Here is a 23,397-nt window from a genome sequence, read left to right as displayed (position 1 = left end):
TCTCTTCTCTTGGAATCAATGGTTTTTTTTTTTTTTTTTTTTTTTTTTTTTTTTTTTTTTCGGGTCTCTTTGCTATACCTTTTATCTATACAACTCTTTCTCTTTGGTTTTAAAATTTTTCAGTGATCTGTTTTCATTCCTCAACGGCTATTTTATCTCAACAGCTCTTTTATCATTCAATAGTTTTCTTCACTTAAACGACTCTTTTATTTAAAAAAAAAACACTCTATAAATACTAATTCAGCTCTACTAACAATTCTCATCTTCAACAATTATCTCTTTCAATATTTTTTTTAACATTCATCTCCATGGATCCTTCACCTTCATTCTTTCGCCCCTATCTCAACCAATCTCATAACTCCAAATTATCACCGCACCCCAAACCTTCTACAAAATATGTTTGGTGGATAAATCGGATTTTCAGCAAAGTAATCTCGAAATAGCCGTTGTGCTGCCTCCTCTCGATCACGTTTGATATACTTTCTCTTACGAGGTTGAAAGAATGCCCGCATCCTATCAGGCAATAATAATCTCCTCACAGCGTTCATTATTTTTTGATGGATTTTAAAAATATCTTCCCCATTTGAATCTGACCAATTCAATGGAGAAATAAACTCGCAGACGGGTACATCTTGAGATGATGAAGCTATTGTTTTTTTATATAAGAAAGATGAAGACTCAGAGAACAGAAAATGGACTTAAGAATGCAAAGAAGTGGACTTAATAATTGAAATAAGATAAAATGAGTGATTTATATAGAAATTGAAATATAGGAAAAAGATAAAAAAAAATAAAAATAAAATTTTTATTTAATTTTTTAAATTAAATTAATAAAATAATAAATATGTAATAAGATAATTGAGTTCTACACCATAAAATATACTAAATAATAAAAAATAAAGTATCACATCATTAATTTTTATTAAAATAAAGTTCGATCTACTTTTAAGAAGTAGATAGACTAAATGTTTGTGACACACTAAATCTTTTTACGTATTAATTTGTTATTGGCGAAAATCATGTAGAAATTTCTCGTTCCACGTGAGAGACAATAAATGAAGGAAGCGTGCATGAAGCCAATAGGTATGTATAAATTGTAGCTATAGTCTAGATGCTTAAGTTTGAGTATTAAGTAAGGGGAGGGTTGAATTGGAATAGTGTAGGGATGAGAAATATATATATATATATAGAGAGAGACAGAGGGATGAGAACTATTCAAAAGAGTTTCTTTGCAGACAAACAAAATGAGAATGTCATCACTTTCAAGTGCACTATATAAAAGGAAGAATCCAGAATCCAGCTCGAGCAAGCAAAAAGTAGGGGGACCCAATCCCCCATAAACACCCCAAGACCAATTTGTACACTACTTGTACCAAAAGGATAAACCTTACAACTAGGTCAAGGACAAGGTATATTCCTTTTCCCACAAACATATATACACACTCTTTGGATACTAATTTTTAAGTAGGGTGTAAGCGGTCTACTAGGGTCTGATTTTAAAACGAATTAGAACTAAATCCAACCTAGTCGTTTTGAAAATATTAGAAACGAACCAAAGTCTAAGCTCTACAAATCCCATCTTTAAGATTAGACTAGTTACGAACCAAATCGTGAAAGCAATGCAACTAAATTGAACCAAATTGTGAAAATAAGGAAACTAAATTGAATCGTAATTGCCTATTTAATTCGGTTAATTTATTTTAAACTTGCAATATATATTTATATATATATATATAATAGTGTAATACTCTGCATGTGATAAGTTATACTATCAACTAATTAAAATTGAACTAGTGTATTGTACAAATATATATATTTACCGGCGACGGTCCGGTCCGGTCCTGTCCATTCGATTTTTTAATTTTTAAGATTAAATCAAAATGTTCGATCCAAATTAATTTATCTGTTTTAACATTTTTTGTGCATCATAATTCTTAATGAAAGATTGAGAGAAGTCCCCTTTAATAGAAGACAACAATAGAGTGTATTTGTTAGGTTTTACTCTCTATTATATATACACATATGTGTATATATATACACGTATATGTAAGGATCACTTCCCCCATTTAATCCAGACCTACAACACAATGGGTCACCATCATAGGTAACCTAACCCCTAGGAAGGTGGGCAATGGATGACCTTAGCAACCCCATATTTTTGTCTTGAGATATTAATAATTTTTCAGCATGTGGGTGACCTATAAATCCAAATAAAGGGCCCTTCAAAAGAAGGTATCTTTTTCATGATAAAAACATAATTGAGTTGACCAGTCAAAGGTCCTTTCAAAGCTTGTGTAAATGACATAAAATAAGATTAGTTTGAAATCGACATGCATTGACCATTGCACTTAATTCCCCTTCTTCAACCAAAAAATCACCACAGCTACAATATTTCGGATGAGCTTCCGAGACTGGTTGGTTGGTTCGTGACTCTTTTTTAAGTTATGATTTAATTATAAATTTTTATGAATTAATCGATTCGATCAATTTATATTGATATTCGTTCATACAATTACAAACTATGAGATAATCTACTATAATACCTGAAATATAATACTCAAATATTATAAAACTTCATAAAACAAAATACAATCACATAAACAAAATATTAGAATTACAATAAAACACACATTTAACCAATAATTGCAGGGTGAAGAGTCGTGATATGAGTAATGTTACTGTCTATTTTTTTTGTGACTCCAATAAAGAGTGTTCAATTTAACGATTGACACATCAGTGGACGCCGATAAAAACAGATCTTATAATTGTTCACATGATATTAGTTGGTAGTTAATTACACAACTCGGAATTCACTAGCAAGTTTATGAAGATGAGTCGAATTTGTAGTGCTTGTCAATGGCGACGGACACGTCCCAAGTGCAACTGAGTCCCTTCGGAATGATCACAAGGTCGCCGGCGCCGAATTCGACGAAGTCCGATGAGCCTTTTGTGGAGACTTTGACCTTTCCTCTGAGTAGATAACACGTCTCTTCTGCATCGAATTTTAGTTGGTACTTCCCTGGAGAACAACCCCATCTGAATACATATACAAAAAAGATATGATCTATATATATAAACACACATGCACCATATCTATATATTAATATATATGTATAACTGTGTGTGAGAGAGACTTACTTGGGCCAAGACTTGATACCCAGTTCAGAAAGTTGAGACTCTGGAGGATTTGTTTGCACAATTATTCTTAGATCTGATGAGGAGTTTGAGGTCGACTCTGCAGCCATGAAAGAAGCTCTATCTTATTAATATATCTAGGAGGAACCTTTCTACATGAATGAAAAAGATGGGAGATAAAGAGAGAAGAGACCATGTGTATATATATATATATAGAGATATAGATACGCCCACTTATTTAATTAGAGTACGAAACTTTGAAAAATAAGTTTCTAAATGAACATTCATTTACCAAATCACATCTTACTATATTGTTGTTATAATTATTTGATGGTTAGGATGGCAATAAATATTTTAAACTTGTCATTCCTTTTAGATGTTATACCACAATTTTTATCACAATTGATTTGACTACCAAGCCACCGTTACAATAAATTAAAGGGTTAAATTTACAAAATCTTCTTTTAGCATCCAATTCAAGTTGGATGAATTTCATCCAATTTGATAACGTGCCCCAATAAATTTAACTATGTGTTCAAAAGCAAAAATTAGAATTGAGTTGGATATTGCCCAACTATTCAGGTTTAACTCATTTATGTTACTTTGTAATCAAGCGGCTTGAACCGTTCTTGCAAACCTCCATTAACTTCGGTGCCAAGTTTCAAACAGGTGATAGTTTAGAACTTCAGCAACTCAGTCCGACGAACGAGCGACGCTTCAAGTAACAAAACCCAGCTCGAAAACTATGTGAATGGAATCCGGTGGTGGTGAAGAATTGAACGACGATGGATCTGTGGTCTGCAAATTTGAACCGGCAAGATTGGATGATTGAACGGAACGACGGACGGTGGGCATGAACCAGGATGAAGTGGTGACCAAAGATGGTCGGCAATGGCGATGTGGCGGAGGCTTTGAACAGAATCGGCAAGAAGCAAGGTTGCTTTTACCGGCGTTCAAGAACGACGCGATGAGCTCATCAAGGATGACAGGCTACTGTGGACTGAGCTTGGTGATGACGAGCTCGTAGTTAGGCCGATGAGCTCAGATGACGGAGGTGAACAATACAAATGGTCTTTCTTGGAGAGATAAAAAGGATTTAAAAAAAATAAAATAAAATCATAGCAATGGGTTAAACCCGAATATTTGGACAATACCCAACTTAACCCTAACTTTTCCTTTTGGGCACTTGTTTTAAATTTATTGGGTCACGTTAGCAGGTTGGTTGTCATTTACTTTGATGTTCTTTAATAGGAATGAAAGAAATTGAATGGAAGGTAAAGAAGGAGAAATGAATAAGTTATTCTAAGAAAGAGATTGTGTCATTATCTCATTTGGTTAGATAGAAGAAAAGATAATAAGTATATATATATATATTAAGAAATGAGGGAAGAGGGAGTGTTAACTAATACGTACTATGAGGAAACTTTTTAATTTTTTTTAAAATTTTTTTAGCGTTGCTTTTCTTTTTTTTGTGTCTTCTGTTCATTTTTGAAAAAATTTATAAAAGAAGAGAGATGATCCATCCATCATTTTTTCTCCTTACTTCTTCTCTATCAAATGAAAAAAAAGTAAAGTCTCTTTCTCTCTATATTCGATTTAATTCTCTTATATCCTTCCTATCAAACTGAACGACTCTATTTTCTTCGACTATTAAATTTATCAAATCACCCACATTCCATTGTGCTTTGGGTTAGTGTTTTGAATGACTAAAATAGCCTGCTCAAAAAAGTATCTTTTTTTATCTTAAAGGATTTACATTGTGATAATTTCACATATGAACTAACGTTTATACTACAATTTGTCTTTGTATGAAACTTTGTTGGTACTACAATGTGATTTTATAGTATAAGAGAGAAATTGTCAAAAAGTGAAATACAGGATGTTTGTGAATGTAAACCTAAATTAAATTTGTCATACAAGTAAATACAACAATTTTGCATACATACACACACACACACACACATATATATATATATATTGCATACACACACACACATACACATATAATAGCAAAGGAAAAAACAAAAGAAGTTGTTACCATCCAAATGACTTGCGTTGAGATCCAAAAATTAAATTTGTTTGTAGGTAAATTTCAAATACTGATAATTCAATCTATTTGTATGTATATTTCACTTTCTTTCTTTTTTCAATAATTGGTATATTTCAAATTCTGATAGTTTAGTGATAATTAGCCCTTAGCATGAATTTTTAGTTTTTTCTTTTATTTTTATGGTGGTAGAGAAATTTCACAATATTTATGAGGAGACATGAACTTCTTGTTACTCAAATCTTTATTGTGATTTTCAATTCTAAATCCATGGTAATTTTTTTTATTATATTTAGGGGTGACAATTCGTATTCGCATGTCATAATCGTGTTGTGTCAATCTAAAGGTATTCTACTAAATAAGTCAATTCAAACACGACCCGTTTAATAATAGTGTCACAAGCCCTCAACACTAATCCAACATGTCTATTAAATGAGTTACACGTGCTAACTTATTTAATGACCTATTTATCAAAAACCAGACATTATTTAGATTATTTATAATACTCAATCAAACAATTAATACTACTCTGTATAAAAAATATTTCATTAATTAATGAGCTAATTTATATTTTTGTTAAGACGTTGAAATAACCTAGTTGCCCATAGTAATTGAGTCCAGTAATCAGTTACACGGGTGATATTAACAAGATTATGTAATTTTTAGTTAAACAGATTACACGTGTTGATCCTCACAATTTTAATACAACACGATTAGCTAAACGAATTAATCATGTCGACCCGTTCATGACCCAAATCTATTTAAGATAAATCAAAACCCGTTTATATCGTGTCGTATTTGAATCGTGTTGGTAAGTGGTGTTGAATTTTGTCATCCCTAATTTCAATGTCCATTAAAGAAAAAATATATAAAAATATTTTTAAAAGTTGTCCACTCTATCATTTATAAATGGGTAAAGTGCAAATAACCCCCCTGAACTTTCAGCCAATTGCACAAAACCCCCTTGGATTAACAATTGCCCCCTGAACTATGATAAAGTTGCAGTTAAGGACATCAGGTGAGGTTCCGGCACCGAAAAAAGAAGATTACAATATTACCCTTAAGTGAAACTACGTCGTATTAGTATTGTCTTAACTCAAATCTTAATCATCCAATAGAATTGTGACAACACATCATTACCTTATCACCTCATCTTTATTACCGCCAAACACGGCCTTATACGCAAGGCTTTCTCTCTCTAAGCTCTATTTTTCCCATTGTTGACGACGTTTGTCGATCAAAAAGGTTTGACCTGGTCTATATGATGCTCACCAAAAAGGTTTGTTGACGAAGGTTGACGATGTTGAGAACGGCGAGGTTGACGAGACCTCGTTGCCGACGGCAGGAACAGTCTCTTCACGGCGTCGTAGAATCACTTCTCGCCGCCACTGCCCACTACTTCATCACCATGTTCATTCGACGCCGGTGGGATCCTTCCTTGCCGCTTCCGAAATCGTGACCCATCTAATTGAATACAATTGATTTAATACATACATCCAAAACTCAAATAACCCATCACTCATTGTTGTGATTTTATAGATACATCCAGAACTCAAATCCATACACAGTGGATTTAATACATACACAGAGGAGAGGAACCGACGATGCAAATTTTTCAAGCCGCTGTTACGAAGATAAGAGGAACCGACGGGAACAGTCTCTTCACGGCGTCGTAGAAGGCGATGGGATCGGCGGCGTGCAAACATATCGGCCGATGCCAACGCTAGCGCCGGATCCGTCGCCGCTGTGCCAGTCACTGATTTGCGCCGGAATCGTGACTTCTCTAGTCGCTGTTCTGCACCGCCGAGCTCTCCACTGGCCGACATCTCCACAACTATGCTCTACACCGCCGAGCTCTTTCTCGCTTGCCGGTTGCCATCACCTTCACCCCTCTTTCTTTCGCTCTGCGGCTATGATGATGATCGATGCAATTTTCAGCTAATTTGGGTTTTGAGGCGCTGAAACCGCATTATCGAAACCATTGGTAGAGTTTTCAGAAATTGAATTGATATTTTTGGATCCAAATCGCTTGAATTGAGGGCAATTTTAGGGTTGTGAGGTACTGAAATTGAATGGTGAAAGTGAGTGGTCAAAAAAAGATGAGCAAAGTGGACTTGAATGGTGTCTGAAAGGCGAGAGCTTTGGCTGCTTTCCTTGGCTATGAGCTTTGGTGGTGTTTGGTGATGAAGATGAGAAATGAGTTTGCTTTTTGGTCCTGTTGAGAGAGTTCTTTGCTGATGGTGATTCCATGGTGTTGATGCCGGTCGCGGGAAAGAGAGAGGATAGAGATGATAGAGGAGTGAGAGAAACTAGAACAATGAGACTGAGACCCAGTCACAGTGACCATCCAGCGAGCTCCAAGACATGCGTGCGACTCCGGTGAACAAACGACGAGCTCTGTTCATCTTTTTCAGGTAAGCGTGGTTTGACCTAGCAGTGAGTTCCGATCCGGCAGTCGAACACTTTGTTCACCGTCCTACTCCTTTCTTTCTCGAGTTTTTACCCCTTTCTCTATATTACTATATACATACAGCGACCCACCCACCACCGCCGTCTATTCACTTTGGATGTGCTCGGGATGGTGACACTGTACTGCAGCGACCCACCCACCACCGCCGTCAATTTGGGAATGGAGAGAGAAGCCAAGGGTATTGTTCTGACCGATGAGTAGATATATGAATGTGCTTGGGAAGACTACACTGTACGGCAGCGACTGCCAGCCGCTATGCAAGAAATTTTTTTTATTTTTTATACCTTTATAATCATAAAGGGCTGTTTTGTCATTTTTTATTTTTTGTAATCGCGCGTGAATAACACACCCCCATTTAACGGTGAGAAATAGCCAAAACTTCGTCGGTGGGCATTTTTTGCAAAAAAAATTGATAGTTCAGGAGATTAATTGTAAAAAAATAGTTCAGGAGAATTTTAAAAAAAAGAAAGTAAAGTTCAGAGGTTATTTGCACTTTACTCTTTATAAATAAATAAACATCCACTAAATAAGATCAAAATCTAGAATCTATATGTTGATTAAAACAAGAAACAAGTAGACATAAAAAGTGGAGCCCCAACCAAAAACAAAGCACATTAATGAATGAGGACATAATGGTTGCCCTTTGTGCTTAAGGCAGATAATTGTGTGGAAGAGGTGGGAATGGGATCCCCTGGTCAAACGGTTGACCGCTTTATATGACTGTGTGTGTGTGATCTTGAAAATACCGACATGCACATCACCGTCAGGCTTCTTTCTCCTGACTGGCTAGTTGGCTCTATTCAATGCTACACGCATATACACCACGTTTGTGTGTTTATATGTATAATTGTATAATGTATATATATATATTGTATACAGATATGTTACTGTAATATTACCATGCGGTCAATCTTAATACAGTTTTCATAACTATATACAAATATTAGGATTATACGAATCAGTCAAATTTTATAATTGTATATAATTAATATATATACTCCCTTTGGCCCATAATACTTACCCACTTCCATTTTGAAGTAAGTCATAATTTTCAAAGGAATAATGCTTGCCTAAGTACAGTTTCCATTTTGAAATAAGTTGCAATTTTCAAAGGAAGAACTGGACAATTCTTCTTTCTTCAAAATTTCACTTCATCACTTCCCGACCACCACGGCCCCTCTTCGAGATCCTTATGCAATCAATTTGTCCCATTTTTGCTTTTAAACGACTCTATATTTTGAAATGGGTCCGATATATACATGTACACATATCAACCGGCAATTGATGGGTTAAATTTGTTCTAATTATTTTAAACAATGATTTTAATTTAAGAGAAGATTCGATACAGTGAATACACAGAAAAAAATATTTATATACACACATATATAGATGCATATTTACAGTAGAAGAGGGACACTTTTTTTCTTTTTCTATTAAAGTAAGGAGAGTTGGTGTGAGAGTATAAGGGGATGAATTTTTATTATCTGCAATCATTCTTTTCTTTTGTTTTAAAATTTTTAACACATGTTGAAGTTTTATTGGGCCACCTTAACATAAGAAGGAAGTTATTTCTTATGTGGCCTAAAGCAAGCATTATTTTTTTCAAAGTGGACAAGTATTATGAGACCGAGAAAGTATATGTTATTAGTTAATAATTATTTAATAAAATTTAAGAATGTATTAATTAATGATCATTGAAATATATAAATTAATGTTGGTAAATTGAAATTTTATCTATTCGAGTATATTTTAAATTTTACTGTTCGAGTATAATAAAATAATTTTTTATTTTTATTTACTCTTCGAGTACAATTGAAATATAATAAAATAATATTTTTAATTTTACTATTCTAGTATAATAAAATATTTTTAAAATTTTATTTTTTATTCGAGTATAATTGAAAAATAATAAAATAACACTTATCTACTTGTGAAAATTAATAAAATAATAATTAATAGTATTTGAAAACCAAAACTGAAAACCGAAGCTTCATTTTGGAATTGTGAAATTGTGAAGGAAATGAGCGTTAGTTTCCAAAAATTTAAGAAAATTTTAAAATTTGAAAAGTCAAAATAGAATTACCAAACTTATTTTGTTGCCGTTAAAAAAAATAAAATAAAAATAAAAACAGAAAATCAAAATTGAAAATGTGGCCTAAGTTGATAAAATGCAAAAGTGGCATTGATTTGGGCTACATGGCCCAAGCCCAATTTGAAATATAAATCATACACATGTCAATTTTGGACTTGGATCCAATTCAATTGGAATCTTGGAGTGAGGTAACAAGTTTGCCTTGACTCAAAAGCTTGTGAATCATATATTATTTCTTTGATTGTTTATTTTACTTTTCTAAATTTTTACTATATTTAGCTCTCTTTATTTACAAATAGATAAATCGCAACACAAAAAGTTGGAGTTGGTCCTCGAGTCTATGCGAACTTAATTATTTATTATTCTGGCTCAACTTGTCTAAGTTGCCGTTTGTTTGTTATTGAACATTAATCAAATTTTATGCAAGATGAGTTTTAAAAGATCGAATGATTTCGATGGAGAGGTGTGAGTGGGAGAGTGAGTTTCACCATTCGCAATATGGTGATGCCATTAGGTGGGGCCTATACCGTTTTTATAGTTTTTTTCTCTATCTTTTAAATTCGATGCATTATGTTAGTTTATAAATAAATCAATTCATTTGTAATGGTAGACATCACAAATTTAACCGTTATTCCTGAACTAACCAAACTTTCAAAGTTAACAAGTCCAAGTAAGCTAGTGTGAGATATCATGACCCAATCCCAAATTGTTTATACAATATTATGGGTGACAAAATGAGACAAGTCAGGTCGGGTTTGGGTCTGATTAAATATGAATCCCCCAATTTTTTTACTTTGTACTAAAACCCCACATTAATTAATAATGGTTTGGTCAAATATGCTTCCACGGTGTATATCGTTCAACTTCGTTTAAAAATTCTTTAAATCATATTATTTGAAATATGAGGAAAATATAACCGAAGTAAATAAAGATAGAAAATTAATAAGAGAAATAAAAAAAATATAAATCGAGAAAATAAAAATTTTCAAATTTCCTCCAACAATTGTTTCAATTATTTAAAAAATAATGAGTACTTTGATTGCACTCTAAAGAAGATGTATAGTTATTAACTTATTATCTTGACGACAGATTCTCATTTTAACTAAACAAAATCTCACAAACGTTAATAAAATGTGATTATAATGAACAAAATAGATAAATACTTTAATAACTTATATAAAGAATAATTATAGAATTTGTCACTTAATAAGTGACAACTAAAAATATTAACATATATAATATTGTTGTTATTTGTTAGCATTTTATATATTTTACTTATTAATACCATCTAACAAAAATTTCTTGCAAGAAATGTAATATCATATAATCGATATTATAAACGCGTATGATAATTTGTTATGCAAGGATTACTAAAATAATGAACCTACGTTTTTATTTCAAAATATACATAAAAAAAAAAAAAAAGATTTATATATTTCTAAGCTCTACTATATTCGAGATCAATAAATAAGTAGTTTGAAAAAAAAATTAGGAGGGCCAATTGACTATTTCTATAAGTTCTAGTACACCAAATGGAATTTATTTATAAAATATAACAAATTTTAGAGGGTATAATAAAAATTAGAAAATTTTCGAGAAACCTTGTTTGGCAACCATAATTACTTTGTGCTTTTGCTTTGACCTGAATCAAAAGCAATGTTTCCGCTTTAGAGTATGTTTAACATTATTTCGAAACTTGTTTGGTAACGTAAATTTGTTGTAAGATTTTTGGAAGCAAAAACATGAAAACACATTTAGTAAAAAGTGTTGCAAGTTTGAAAATGTGTATGACTAGTTAAAAATGTTAATTTAGATTTTTTTTTTTTTTTTTGAACATTGTTTTGCTACAGTGCGGAAGTAAACAAAAATATCATTTTGATGTTTATGATTTTGATTTCAATTTTGGAAGCGCTTCAATAGTCAATACTATTCAAATGATAGCAAATGTTACTTAAATATGTTTCATGCTTTTGTTTTGCTATATTATATCGAATATTGGCAATGAGGAAGGAAGAAAAAAAAACAAAATTGAGATACAACAGAATCTCTCTGTTTGGTATCACCATAACATGAATCTCTCAGTTTGGTATCTCCATAACTCACCTCCTCATCCTAAAGAACCTCTGATTATGACCCAAAAACCTTTTGTTACCATTTTAGCTTCTTTACTGTGATCAAACGGTCCACATGCTTCCATTGTTTCTGATCTTGAGGAAAGTTCTCGTATCCAACAGCTGAGAAGGTGAGAGAGGATTAGAGATTAAAGAGCGTGATCTTGAGCACTTGATTTTGAAATACGGGGGGCGAGAGAGAGAGAGAGAGAGAGTAATTGTGTGTTTGGTTGGATTTAATTTAACTCGTATTTGTATTGTATTTTAAAAAAAGTTCATTCAAATTCATAAAAATCGATTAGATTCGGACGAATCGACTAGTCATAAAACATTTTGCCACCTCTACAATACTAACAACATGCAACTAGTATAAGATTCTGTTTGGCTACCCATTTTACTTTGCGTGTTTTTTTTTTTTTTTTTGTTTTGTTTTTGTTTCGGACAATGTATTATAGCAAAGCAAAAATAAGGAAGCGTATTTGGTAATGTTTGTTGTGATTTGAATAGTAGTGAAACTTTTTCGAAAAAAAGACTAAAATTGGAAGCACCAAATTGGTGTTTACGGTTGCTTTCACACTATAGCAAAAACATTACAGGGATGAGCCGTACTAAAAAAAATCTTAAACGAAAGATATTTTATTTTTTAAACTTACAATACTTTTTTACTAAATATATTTTTATGTTTTTATTTTCAAATATATTGTAACAAATATAATGTTATCAAACATGCTTACTATTACTACAAATACATTCCGAAACAGAAGCTTTCGTGTCAAAGCAAAAATACGGTTGCTAAACATGGTTTTGAAACATGGTCCGGTCCAGCTCAACAATAAACACAAGCCCAAGGCCCAAAAGAATCCAATAAAACAGGACGGCTGTCCGGCCCGGGTCAGATACCATTTAAGCTACACTCCCACAAATTATATCTATATCTATATCTATATCTATATATAGTCGCTTAGTTTACACCTCACATTTCCCTTTCTCTCTCTCTCTCCAGATTGATTCGTGTGGTTTCATTGTCATGGCTACCCAAGGTCAGGTTATCACCTGCAAAGGTACAGTCTTTCTCACTCTATATTTGTGTGTACACACACACACACACATATATATATCTATACATGTATAAACTATTCAGCTTTTATTAAAACCCTAAGATGGATGTGATTGTGATCTGTGTGGGTACAATGAAATGAAATCGAATAGCTGCGGTTGCTTGGGAACCGAATAAGCCTCTGGTGATCGAAGACGTGCAAGTGGCTCCGCCGCAAGCCGGCGAAGTCCGAGTCCAGATTATGTTCACTGCACTCTGTCACACTGATGCATATACTTGGAGTGGCAAGGTATAATTACATTCCTTCTTGCCCATTAATCTACAACTATATATATATATATATATATATATATATATATATATATATATATATATATATGTATGTATGCATTTCTCATCCATAAATTTTATATATGTATGTATGCATTTCTCATCCATAAATTTTATATATGTATGTATTTCTCATTCAGATCAAATTTATGAATGGAAGCATGGAATTATAATACATTGTCTTTATAGCTCATATATATTTATTTTCATGTGGTTGAAGGAGATTTTTCTGGTAGATTTAGCAAATCCTTGGCTTCTATGATGATTGATGCAAGTTTTAGGCATTATTTGAATATTTATTTTTGGAATTTGAATTCATTTTGCTGATGGATGCGCATTGACAATGTATTTTTTTGGATTTATGAATAGTTAATTCCAACTTTGGGGCATTACTTTGGAGAGAAGGTTATAACTCATTGTATGTTTGGGGCATTTTGTGACCGCATCTCATAAGTTTCCTCTTTATTTAAATTGGGTGAAAATTTTCTTTTTCTTTTTTTTTTTTTTGGGGTGGTTCTCTGGATGTGCATTTTCATGCAGTAGTAACATGTTAATAGTTCTTTGTTTCATGAATGGCTGGTTCATTGCATATTTGAAGCATTTTGTTGAAAAAAGGGTTTTATTTGAGTTAAATCCCAAAAAGAAAAAAATAAAGGAAAAAAGAATGGTGTTCAGCCCCCTTGAGTGTTAAAAAGAAAATTGTGATTGGTTTCCACATTATGTGTGAATTTGTTTACAGCACTGATGGCATCTCTGGTTTTGGTTTCTACCATATTTGTTCAGTGATCTCTTTGGTGCTTTCTTATTAGCTCTCATACAGTGATCTTAATTACAAGATGTTCATTTCAGGATCCCGAGGGTCTATTTCCATGTATTCTTGGTCACGAGGCTGCGGGGTACAAACTCTACACTTCTCATTTCAGTTTTTTAAAATTGTGGTGTCTTCCATGTTGAAAGGCGAGATGTGATTGAAATCTTCTGATTACAGGATCGTAGAGAGTGTTGGTGACGGTGTAACTGAAGTTAAGCCAGGAGACCATGTCATACCTTGTTACCAGGCAGAATGCAGGGAATGCAAGTTTTGCAAATCCGGAAAGACAAACCTCTGTGGCAAAGTTAGGGCAGCAACTGGAGTTGGAGTCATGATGAATGATCGGAAGAGTCGTTTCTCAATCAATGGAACTCCTGTATATCATTTCATGGGAACTTCAACATTTAGTCAGTATACTGTTGTCCACGATGTTAGTGTTGCAAAGATTGATCCAAAGGCTCCTCTGGATAAAGTGTGCCTTCTCGGTTGTGGTGTTCCAACAGGTAAGAAGCTTCTTGCTTTCATCTAACATAATGGGTTTCTCATTCAAGCATTTTATCTTCTTGCATACTGATTTATTGGATTTTAAGTGTGCTTGGTCTCCTTAAATCCGCCGTGTTCAATTTTGATTCTACTGCAGCCTGCTGATATTTTAAATTAACACTATAATGCCTTCTTCACATTATAAGGTTTCTGCCCTCTGACCTCTCTGCATGCAAGTATTAAATATAATAAGAATGTGGTTTTCCAGCATCAAAAGCATTCTTCGATCAAGTGTGGGCATGCCATGGTATTTTAAAAGGAGGGATGAGGTTAAGGGTTTTATTTTTCCCCTCATTCATAGAAAATTCAATACTTCTGCTCTCTTGAAAATGTTGGATCATTTTCATGAAGAGTTGGAAACTGTTTGTGCAGGGTTTTACTTATAAATAAAAAAAAAAATTAAATGGAGGCTTTCCCTATAAAATGTTATACACTGAAGAATTTACTGTTAGTGATATGATAAAAATGTACTGTGTTACGTTATGAACTTTTGGCAAAATTGCCTTGTGTTGTTCTTTCTAAAAATAAAAATCAGTAATCAATTTTCTATATTTAGATTTAGCATAAGTTAGTTCAGATAACGTGGGTGTGTTTGACACTTGACAATGCAATTATAAATGTTTATTGTGGTGATAAGATCATAAGAATTAGAAAAGTAAAGTAGAATAGATAAGAAAACGTGAAAGAGAGATACTTCATTAGGAGGGTTGGCATCTCTACTTGTATTACTACAATCAGAAATTACAAGTTTACAAGCTTGTTATACATCTCACATTACCCAGCTCAGAAAACAGCAAGCCCCTAAATTTTTAGTAAACAATTCCATATTGAATTCTTACTCCTGCATTAGGAGCAAGAAGATAGGGAAGGTTGAAGACAGAAGCCTAGACAAATTTCACATGATCTCTTATCTGAAAAATAAACAGAACAGAAAGATCCAGTTTAACCTGTACTTATACGAGGCCTCAATAATATTTCATCCCTACTCTTGCCTGAACTTTTGCTTAGCCTATCCTGTAAAGAATGCCGAAGAGCACCTATGATGGGTGCAAAAGAGTACGATAGCAACTAGAGTCATCAGAAGATTGAGTCATGAGGCATACAGCAATAAATCAATTAACAAGAAACTGCAGTTTTGATTCTAAATAATTGAAAGTGACAAAAAATCACAATAATTGATCGCAATAATTTAAATAACCTTCCACAGCTTTCGGATTCTCTGAAGTATCTTCCCTAACATCGATCACATGCGATAGCATGGAGCCTCTGACAGGATTTTGAGATTGCAAATTCACAGCATCGGGCCTAATAGACAAAATTTTAGTTTGTCTAGTCCCATCAGTGTTGTCCACCCTCTCCAGTTCCCTTTCAGCCCTTCTAGTCCCATCAGTGTTGTTCACCCCCTCCAATTCCCTTTCAGCCCTTCTAGTCCCATCAATGCGGTCCACCCTCTCCAAGTGACTCCCCTCGGTTCACTTTCTAAATCAAAGAAAAGAACGCAAGTCAGTTCATGGGGGAGAGGCCGGAGTGCGCCAGCTAGAGGTTGGTTAGGTGGGGATGATCCATTATCCAAGTTTTCATTCTATACTGACTGGCTGAGGTCACCGGCATTAGCATTAGCCGTCTCCTTGCCAGGAAACAATTTCTCATAAGGAGGAGAGAGATCATCCTTATAAAGTTTTGAAGGGTAAATAAAGTATAAAAGTTGCTAACCGATTCTCTAAAGCATTCCCTTTGAGCCCTCTCACAAACTAAGCATTGAAATTGAATGATATGAAGCTACCTGAAAGTTTGTGCACTTGCGTATTTCTCTCAAGTAACCGAATTTTGCCATGTATTGGGAAACCCATCATGTTCCTTTTCTTATCTATCATTAAGTTGATGACACCTCCAATCCCAGCTCCTGGCATCAAAACTGATGGTACAAAATATCTCAAAATAGCAACAAGTGTTACGGTCAAAATAATCACCGCATCGGTAACATCGAGATCAGGAACCCAACATCGATAAAGCTTGCCTCCATGGATAGTAATAGCTGTGGCAGGACTAACTTAGAAATTTATAAATTTGGCCATGTCTTTCGTCCTTCCATCATACTAGGCTAAGCGTACACCAAACCTTGGTGATACACACAGAAAGGGCAATGAGGGTGTCATAATGATCCAAAAAGAAATTTGGTGCATGCGAGCGTGGACAAAAAAGTGTGTGAATGGGTATGTGAGTGTTCTTGCCAATGAAAAAAAACCCTAGCTCACACTGTGGCGGGTGCGACGGATGTTGCATCCGTTGCGGTGTTAGAGCGTAGGGCTATGTCGCTTCCATTGCGTGAAATAGAGCAATCCCGGCTGCTGGAATGACACGACCCTAGGCTCTAATGCCACAATGGAAATGACACCCGTCACACCTGCCGCACTGCGAGCTAGTTTTTTTTTTTTTTTCATTGGCAAGAACACTCACATACCAATTCACACACACTTTTTTTATTCACGCTCGCATGCACCAGATTTCTTCTTGGATCATTATGACACCCTCATTGCCCTTTTTGTGTGTATCACCGAGGTTTGGGGTGCGCTTAGCCTAGTACGGTGGATGGACGAAAGATATGACCAAATTTATAAATTTCTATGTTAGTCTTGCCACAACTATTACTCTACCTATGGAGGCAAGGTTTACCGATGTTGGGTTCGTGGTCTTTCTTGTATCAATCGATTGGGACTTGCTCCATCCCTCCCCCCTTTTTCTTCCCTCCTATGGAACACAGTGTAAGGAAACAATCAGTTACTTTTGAGTTCAGCACCTATTAAAGCATATTGTAGGACTGGCTCCTAGGTGTAGTCTTTTCCTTTTTTTTTTATAATATTTACATAACCTTGCGTGGTCAAACCTTAATTAATTGGTTACTTATAAAAAAAATAACCTTAATTAATTGGTTATCTTCTTTAGCAAAGTGTAAAGTATTGATCTTGGTCAATGTGATAATTGTTGTTATCTATTCTATCAATATTCTTTTCTCTCTTGATATCTATTAACTTTTTATTCTTGAACTTTTATCATGAGTTGTTGTGCTGATTGCTTCCTCTAGTTCTTCAGATGTGGAATATCTTTTGGTACAATCTATTGATATGCCATTCCAAAAGCCTATTATGTTCTCAAAAGGATTTGATTGTGTCACTTCTTATGAATACCCCTAATCAGATGATCTCATATTATTCAACCAATTCATTATGCTCTATATTTTGTTGTCTTTTAGGGCTTGGAGCAGTTTGGAACACAGCGAAAGTAGAATCAGGTTCCATTGTTGCTATTTTTGGCCTTGGGACTGTCGGCCTTGCAGTAAGTCTTAGATGGGACCATCTAGGCATGTTCTTTTGCCTAGCTTGTACTCATATGAATTATATAATTTGAGTATTACTTGATAGGTGGCAGAGGGTGCAAAAGCCGCTGGTGCTTCACGAATAATTGGCATTGATATTGACAGCAAAAAGTTTGATAGAGGTACAGCTTCACCTCTCTCTTCCCTGCATGGTTTTTTATGGCACACAATTACCATTCTGGAGTGATCCATTGTAATCTCCAAATTTTTATCTTCAAATTGTAAAATCCTAGGCTTATAGATTTCTACTTAGCTCGTTAATTGTTGCCATTAGTGTCTAATTAAATTACGGCACACGGGAGTTTTTTTTTTTTTTGATAAGTAAAAATAATATGAAAAAAGACGTTCAAAAGGAGAACGCGTCCCAATTACAAAAGTGGAACCGGAGCTAAGGCCCCAAAGAATCCAGAAAAGTAATTAAATCCTATGAAGAAGAACAAAAGCTCCTCTTCACATAATTGAAGAGAGAACGAAGAATGTAAAGTTTGACCGTTTCCGTAGGCGACTCTTTTCCTTCAAACATTCTGCTGTTTCTCTCCTTCCAAATGCACTATCATACGCAATGTGGTACAATTCTCCAGAACTCGCGAACGTCTCTTCTCACTCGACAACCTCTCCAAATATGAATCAATTCCTTAGTAGATCGTGGCATAACCCAACACATGCCAAACAACCCAACAATAAGATTCCAACAGTCAATTGCCACAGGGCAATGCAAAAGGAGGTGGTTAACGGACTCCTCGCCATCCTTGCATAGACAATAGCGATTAACTATACAATTGCCCCTTTTTCTCAAATTATCAATTGTCAGAATCTTTCCCCACACAGCAGTCCAAACAAAGAAAGCCACCCTAGTTGGAGCCATAGACCGCCAAATAGTTTTCCACGGGAAGTCTCGATTAACAAAATTTGACAAACATAAGAACAAAGATCTAACTTCGAAACGACCATGAGAAGAGGGAACCCAACTTAAAACATAATTACCTCTGCCAACGCCCTCCTGTCGATACAGAAGATCCAAAAAAACACATACCTCGTCCATCTCCCAATCCTGAAAAGAGTGCCGAAAATGCACATCCCATATAATCCCGCTGCTATCAAGCCAATAGCAATCGACTATGTAGGCGTGTTTATTAACGGCAATACTATATAGTCTTGGAAAAGTACGAGAAAGTGACTGATCCCCACACCAGAGATCTTCCCAAAACCAAATGCAACGTCAGTCATGGAGTTTGAATCTGATATAAGCCGGAAAAACATCCCATCCTTTCCGAATAGCCTTCCACATCCCTACTCCTCCCGCTAGGGTAACCGGACGCGTAGACCAACCTCCAGCCTCTTCGCCAAACCGACAAGAGACTAGCCTGCGCCATGGTCAATGTCTTTCCCTCCCAAATCTCCATAACCACTTACCCAAGAGAGCTTGATTGAAAGGAACTAAACGTCTTATACCAAGTCCACCCAATTTCACAGGCTTACAAACATCCTCCCATTTGACAAGGTGGTACTTGAACTCATCGCCCCTACCACCCCAAAGGAAATCCCTTTGAATTTTTTCAATCCTGTCTGCAATGGAACAAGGGATTTGGAACATAGAGAGAAAATAAGTGGGAAGGCTCGACAAGGTGCTCTTTATAAGAGTAACTTTACCCCCTTTTGACAAGTATTGCTTCTTTCAACCTGCTAATCTCTTCGCGTACCTGTCAATCACAGAATCCCAACTCCCCGCCAAGCTAGAAGAGACCCCTAGGGGCAAACCCAAATAAGGAATAGGGAATGAGCTTACTCTGCATCCAAGGACTGCAGCTAAAGAGGAAATATCCGGAACATTCCCTATTGGGAAATATTTATGGTGGTGATGAGAAGTGAAAATAGGAAAAGTTAAAGGATTAGGGTAAGGATTAAAATGGCTAGGGATTGCTTTGAAAATAATAGTAATAAACTAATGGCCAAGTGGCAGTGCGCATGTGTCTACATTTGTGCATTAGAATGCCGAAAACGTGTCCCCTCCAGACCATTTGTCTTATATTATATATGTGTATATAGTATCATTTTATATATACACTTTATATGCACATGGGGAGGTAAATAACAAGTTTTAAGTCATGTGAATTTTAGTCCTAAACCACAGTTTTCAGTTTAGATTTTCATCACAAGAATATGTTCAAAGTCTAACAAGCTTTTCAACTTTTTCCATGCTTTGACAAAGAGAGTTGAGAACTAGAATTTATGTTTTCACAAGTGACACATCATCTAAAAATTACTCCCTCTGCCCCAAAATTCTTGGGCTTCCTTGGGACTCCAACTTTTTAAGGGGACAAACATTTAATGCATTGTACCCTTTTATAATTACCAAACTACCCATTTAAAGTAGTTTTGGGGTAAGTTTTTAAAAAGTTGAGGATATTTTGGGAAGTAAATTATCTTTTTACATTGAGAGACAAGAATTTTGGGACATCCAAAAATAGAAAGATGGCCAAGAATTTTGGGATAAAGGGAGTATAAAGATGTAATCTTGAGAGTATGTTCCAAAGTCAATGATCAATCAATGCCCAGTACCCGGATTCTACGCCCTAGGGCCCACCAAATAAATCAAAGCACTCACCATCCAAGGCAAGGGTCCATAACTCTTTCATACTTGAGAGTCAAATCGCCATAGCACTGATAAGGAGAGTATTACTATGACTGCCACTGCCATCGCAATCTCTCAACTTATCGTCGATCCTGTAAAAATTCTTCACAGATAGAGAGTCCATCTTCTATCACCAAATTAGAGCACATTTATGATATGCGGTGCATCCCTTATTCATTGTGGCCCGTGCATGAACACCCATCATACACATGAATCAACCTGCATAGTCGAATGACACCTCAATCCATCTCATGGACAAATCAATACACAACGTTCACCATATGCATATAAAGCATTAAACCACAAATTCTATAAATAAAATTGTTGAGGTTTGTGGAGTCTGATCACTTTGTTGGACTAAATTCTGGAGGACTTGGACCGGTCCAAGTTTTACATTCTGGAGGAGAGAGAGAGAGAGAGAGAGAGAGAGAGAGATTCATCTTTGTGTAGTGAAATTGTTCGGTGCACATGTATATCTTGTGTTCTTGTTTTATTGTCTATTTTTCTTCGTGATTGCGTTGTTTAGGGTTTCCACCACAACAACTGGTATCAGAGCATCCGGTTGTTTCACAAAAAAAAATGTCTATTACAATCCATTTAATTTGCTATGCTGGGCATACAATCTCAATACCGCTCCCTACGAAAGTGTGAGGTATTCAACTAACACCTCAAATTATTCTCATCCCGCTTGATATCACAGATAAGGCAATCTATCTAGTTTTAACTTGGAATTAAAAAGGTTTCTTCATTTTCCAACATTTATACAATACTTAATATATACATTTAGAAAGGAAATAACTATAGCAATGTCGGAAAAGTCAACTGAACATTTAGATTAGGCTGTTGAATATTACCAAATAAACAATAGTATTTCAATTAACTGGAAATCCATCATCATTTTCCAAGTTCAACTCATATCCAATTAATGTATCAAATTCTACAATCAAGAAGCTGAATAATTCATCAAGTATGGAAACTCCGGAAAATATTAATACCCATATCCAGTCAAACATTGTGTATCCTATGCGTCTTTAGGGACCCCTAGTAAATGTAGGCAATTTCCTGGATCAAAATCAATCTTTTTCCACAGCCACAATTCACCTCTGAAAATTCACCATAAATCACAGATATCATATGTTTGGATAACATAAAATCTGGAGGAAGTTCAGTATGTGTGTTTTTCATTTCTCACAACCTCGTCCTCAATGTCAAACATTAGACATGAATTAAAATTAATCAAAGCACTGCTGTCCAGAATTCCTAGAGGGGCAACTAAATTGTATAATAAATCGTCTCAGGTGATCATTTTTTTTTTTCAGTGGTAGTGGTGAAACAAAATTTATCTTACAATCAATCTTTTTCCATGTGAAATTGTGATCTACAGCAAAGAATTTTGGAGTCACTGAATTTGTGAATCCAAAGGACCACGAGAAACCAATACAGCAAGTTATCGTTGATCTTACGGATGGTGGTGTTGACTACAGTTTTGAGTGCATCGGGAATGTCTCCATAATGAGAGCTGCCTTGGAGTGCTGTCACAAGGTATAGATAGCTTGTGCCTGTTGATGAAGTCACACATAAAACAAATCTGATTTTCTCAAAAAACTTGCAGGGCTGGGGAACATCAGTTATTGTGGGTGTAGCAGCATCTGGTCAGGAGATATGTACTCGTCCATTTCAGCTGGTGACCGGTCGTGTCTGGAAAGGAACCGCGTTTGGAGGTTTCAAGAGCCGTTCACAAGTACCTTGGCTAGTGGACAAGTACATGAAGAAGGTAAATACAGTCTTTATGAACTCCACTCTGTTCTTTAAGTGGAGTTATGTTATACGGAAACTCACTGGCTCGTATTGCAGGAAATCAAGGTTGATGAATACGTCACTCACAATTTGTCTCTCCCGGAGATCAACAAAGCTTTCGATCTGATGCATGAAGGGGGTTGTCTTCGCTGCGTTCTTAAGACTGATGCATGAGGTGATGAATGAAGTCCTATGTTAAATACTTCACCTTGTTATTACCTTGTGTGCTGAACCTTCTTTCGTCTTTATAATGAAGTCCTATGTTAAATACTTCACCCTGTAACCTTGTGTGCTGAACCTTTCGTCTTTATAATAACTGTAAAAGATCCAAATGCCTGCTTTCTATAACAAAGTTGGGATGGTTTGGACGTGGAAATACCATTTTGCCCAGTCTCTCTATATTCTCTCCCTTCCCATAAGGTTTTTGTTTCTCGTCTGTCTTTTGTTTTATTTTTAGAAGCACAGATCGACGAGTGGGATTATAAAATAATGTCGAATGTTAGGTATGTGTTTAGTGCACCCCTACCGGCACTGCATGTGAACGTCGTGCATAAAGTTGCCGTTTGTGACATTTCAGCCTTCAACAAGAGCAATGAAGGGCAAAATAAATTAAAAATAATTTAATTATAAAAAATATTATAATGTGTTACAAATATCTAACACATGCTTTATACTTAACCACAAGTTTTTGACAATTCTATTGATAAAAGTATTTTTTTTTATTACAACAGTAACCCCAAGCGGGCTCAAGTAACGAAATGTCCTTGTTACTTAAAATTTTATTCCATTTTAAATAGCACTCACCACCTATTATTAAAATTTAACCATTATATATAACAAACTCATTAGAGGTAAATTTGATAATTATTCACTACTAATACAATAAATAAATAATAAAAATTATTTTTTTTAAATGTTAAATTGAGGAACTCTTTTTTTTTTTTTTTTTTGGTTTGGACGGAGGGAGTATTAGATAGATGTGCAATTACCTCAAATCAC

At 35.0% G+C, this 23,397-nt stretch overlaps 2 protein-coding genes across 2 annotated transcripts; one reads left to right on the top strand and one right to left on the bottom strand.

Moving 5' to 3' along the window:
• Positions 1 to 2,551: 2,551 nt before the first annotated feature.
• Positions 2,552 to 3,323, bottom strand: LOC132310196 (uncharacterized). Its single transcript, XM_059808405.1, has 2 exons — positions 3,139 to 3,323; positions 2,552 to 3,036 (listed from the first exon to the last, which is right to left on the bottom strand). The coding sequence occupies exons 1-2, from the start codon at positions 3,243 to 3,245 to the stop codon at positions 2,823 to 2,825; spliced, it is 321 nt and encodes a 106-aa protein (XP_059664388.1). The 5' UTR covers positions 3,246 to 3,323; the 3' UTR covers positions 2,552 to 2,822.
• A 9,451-nt stretch (positions 3,324 to 12,774) lies between these two features.
• Positions 12,775 to 22,774, top strand: LOC132306700 (alcohol dehydrogenase class-3). The gene is made up of 9 exons (XM_059804211.1): positions 12,775 to 12,916; positions 13,065 to 13,201; positions 14,092 to 14,138; positions 14,231 to 14,556; positions 17,847 to 17,929; positions 18,016 to 18,091; positions 21,986 to 22,143; positions 22,214 to 22,375; positions 22,456 to 22,774. Exons 1-9 carry the CDS (start codon positions 12,883 to 12,885, stop codon positions 22,570 to 22,572), a joined length of 1,140 nt encoding a protein of 379 aa, XP_059660194.1. The 5' UTR covers positions 12,775 to 12,882; the 3' UTR covers positions 22,573 to 22,774.
• The last annotated feature ends 623 nt before the right edge of the window (positions 22,775 to 23,397 follow it).

The sequence above is a fragment of the Cornus florida genome, unplaced genomic scaffold (assembly GCF_030987335.1).
Source record: "Cornus florida cultivar Cherokee Brave unplaced genomic scaffold, ASM3098733v1 CherokeeBrave_3.0.0_Hap2_Chr05, whole genome shotgun sequence".
Lineage (NCBI taxonomy): Eukaryota > Viridiplantae > Streptophyta > Magnoliopsida > Cornales > Cornaceae > Cornus > Cornus florida.
Note: the sequence above shows the minus strand (reverse complement) of the source record. Positions and strands in the feature narration are given on the sequence as shown.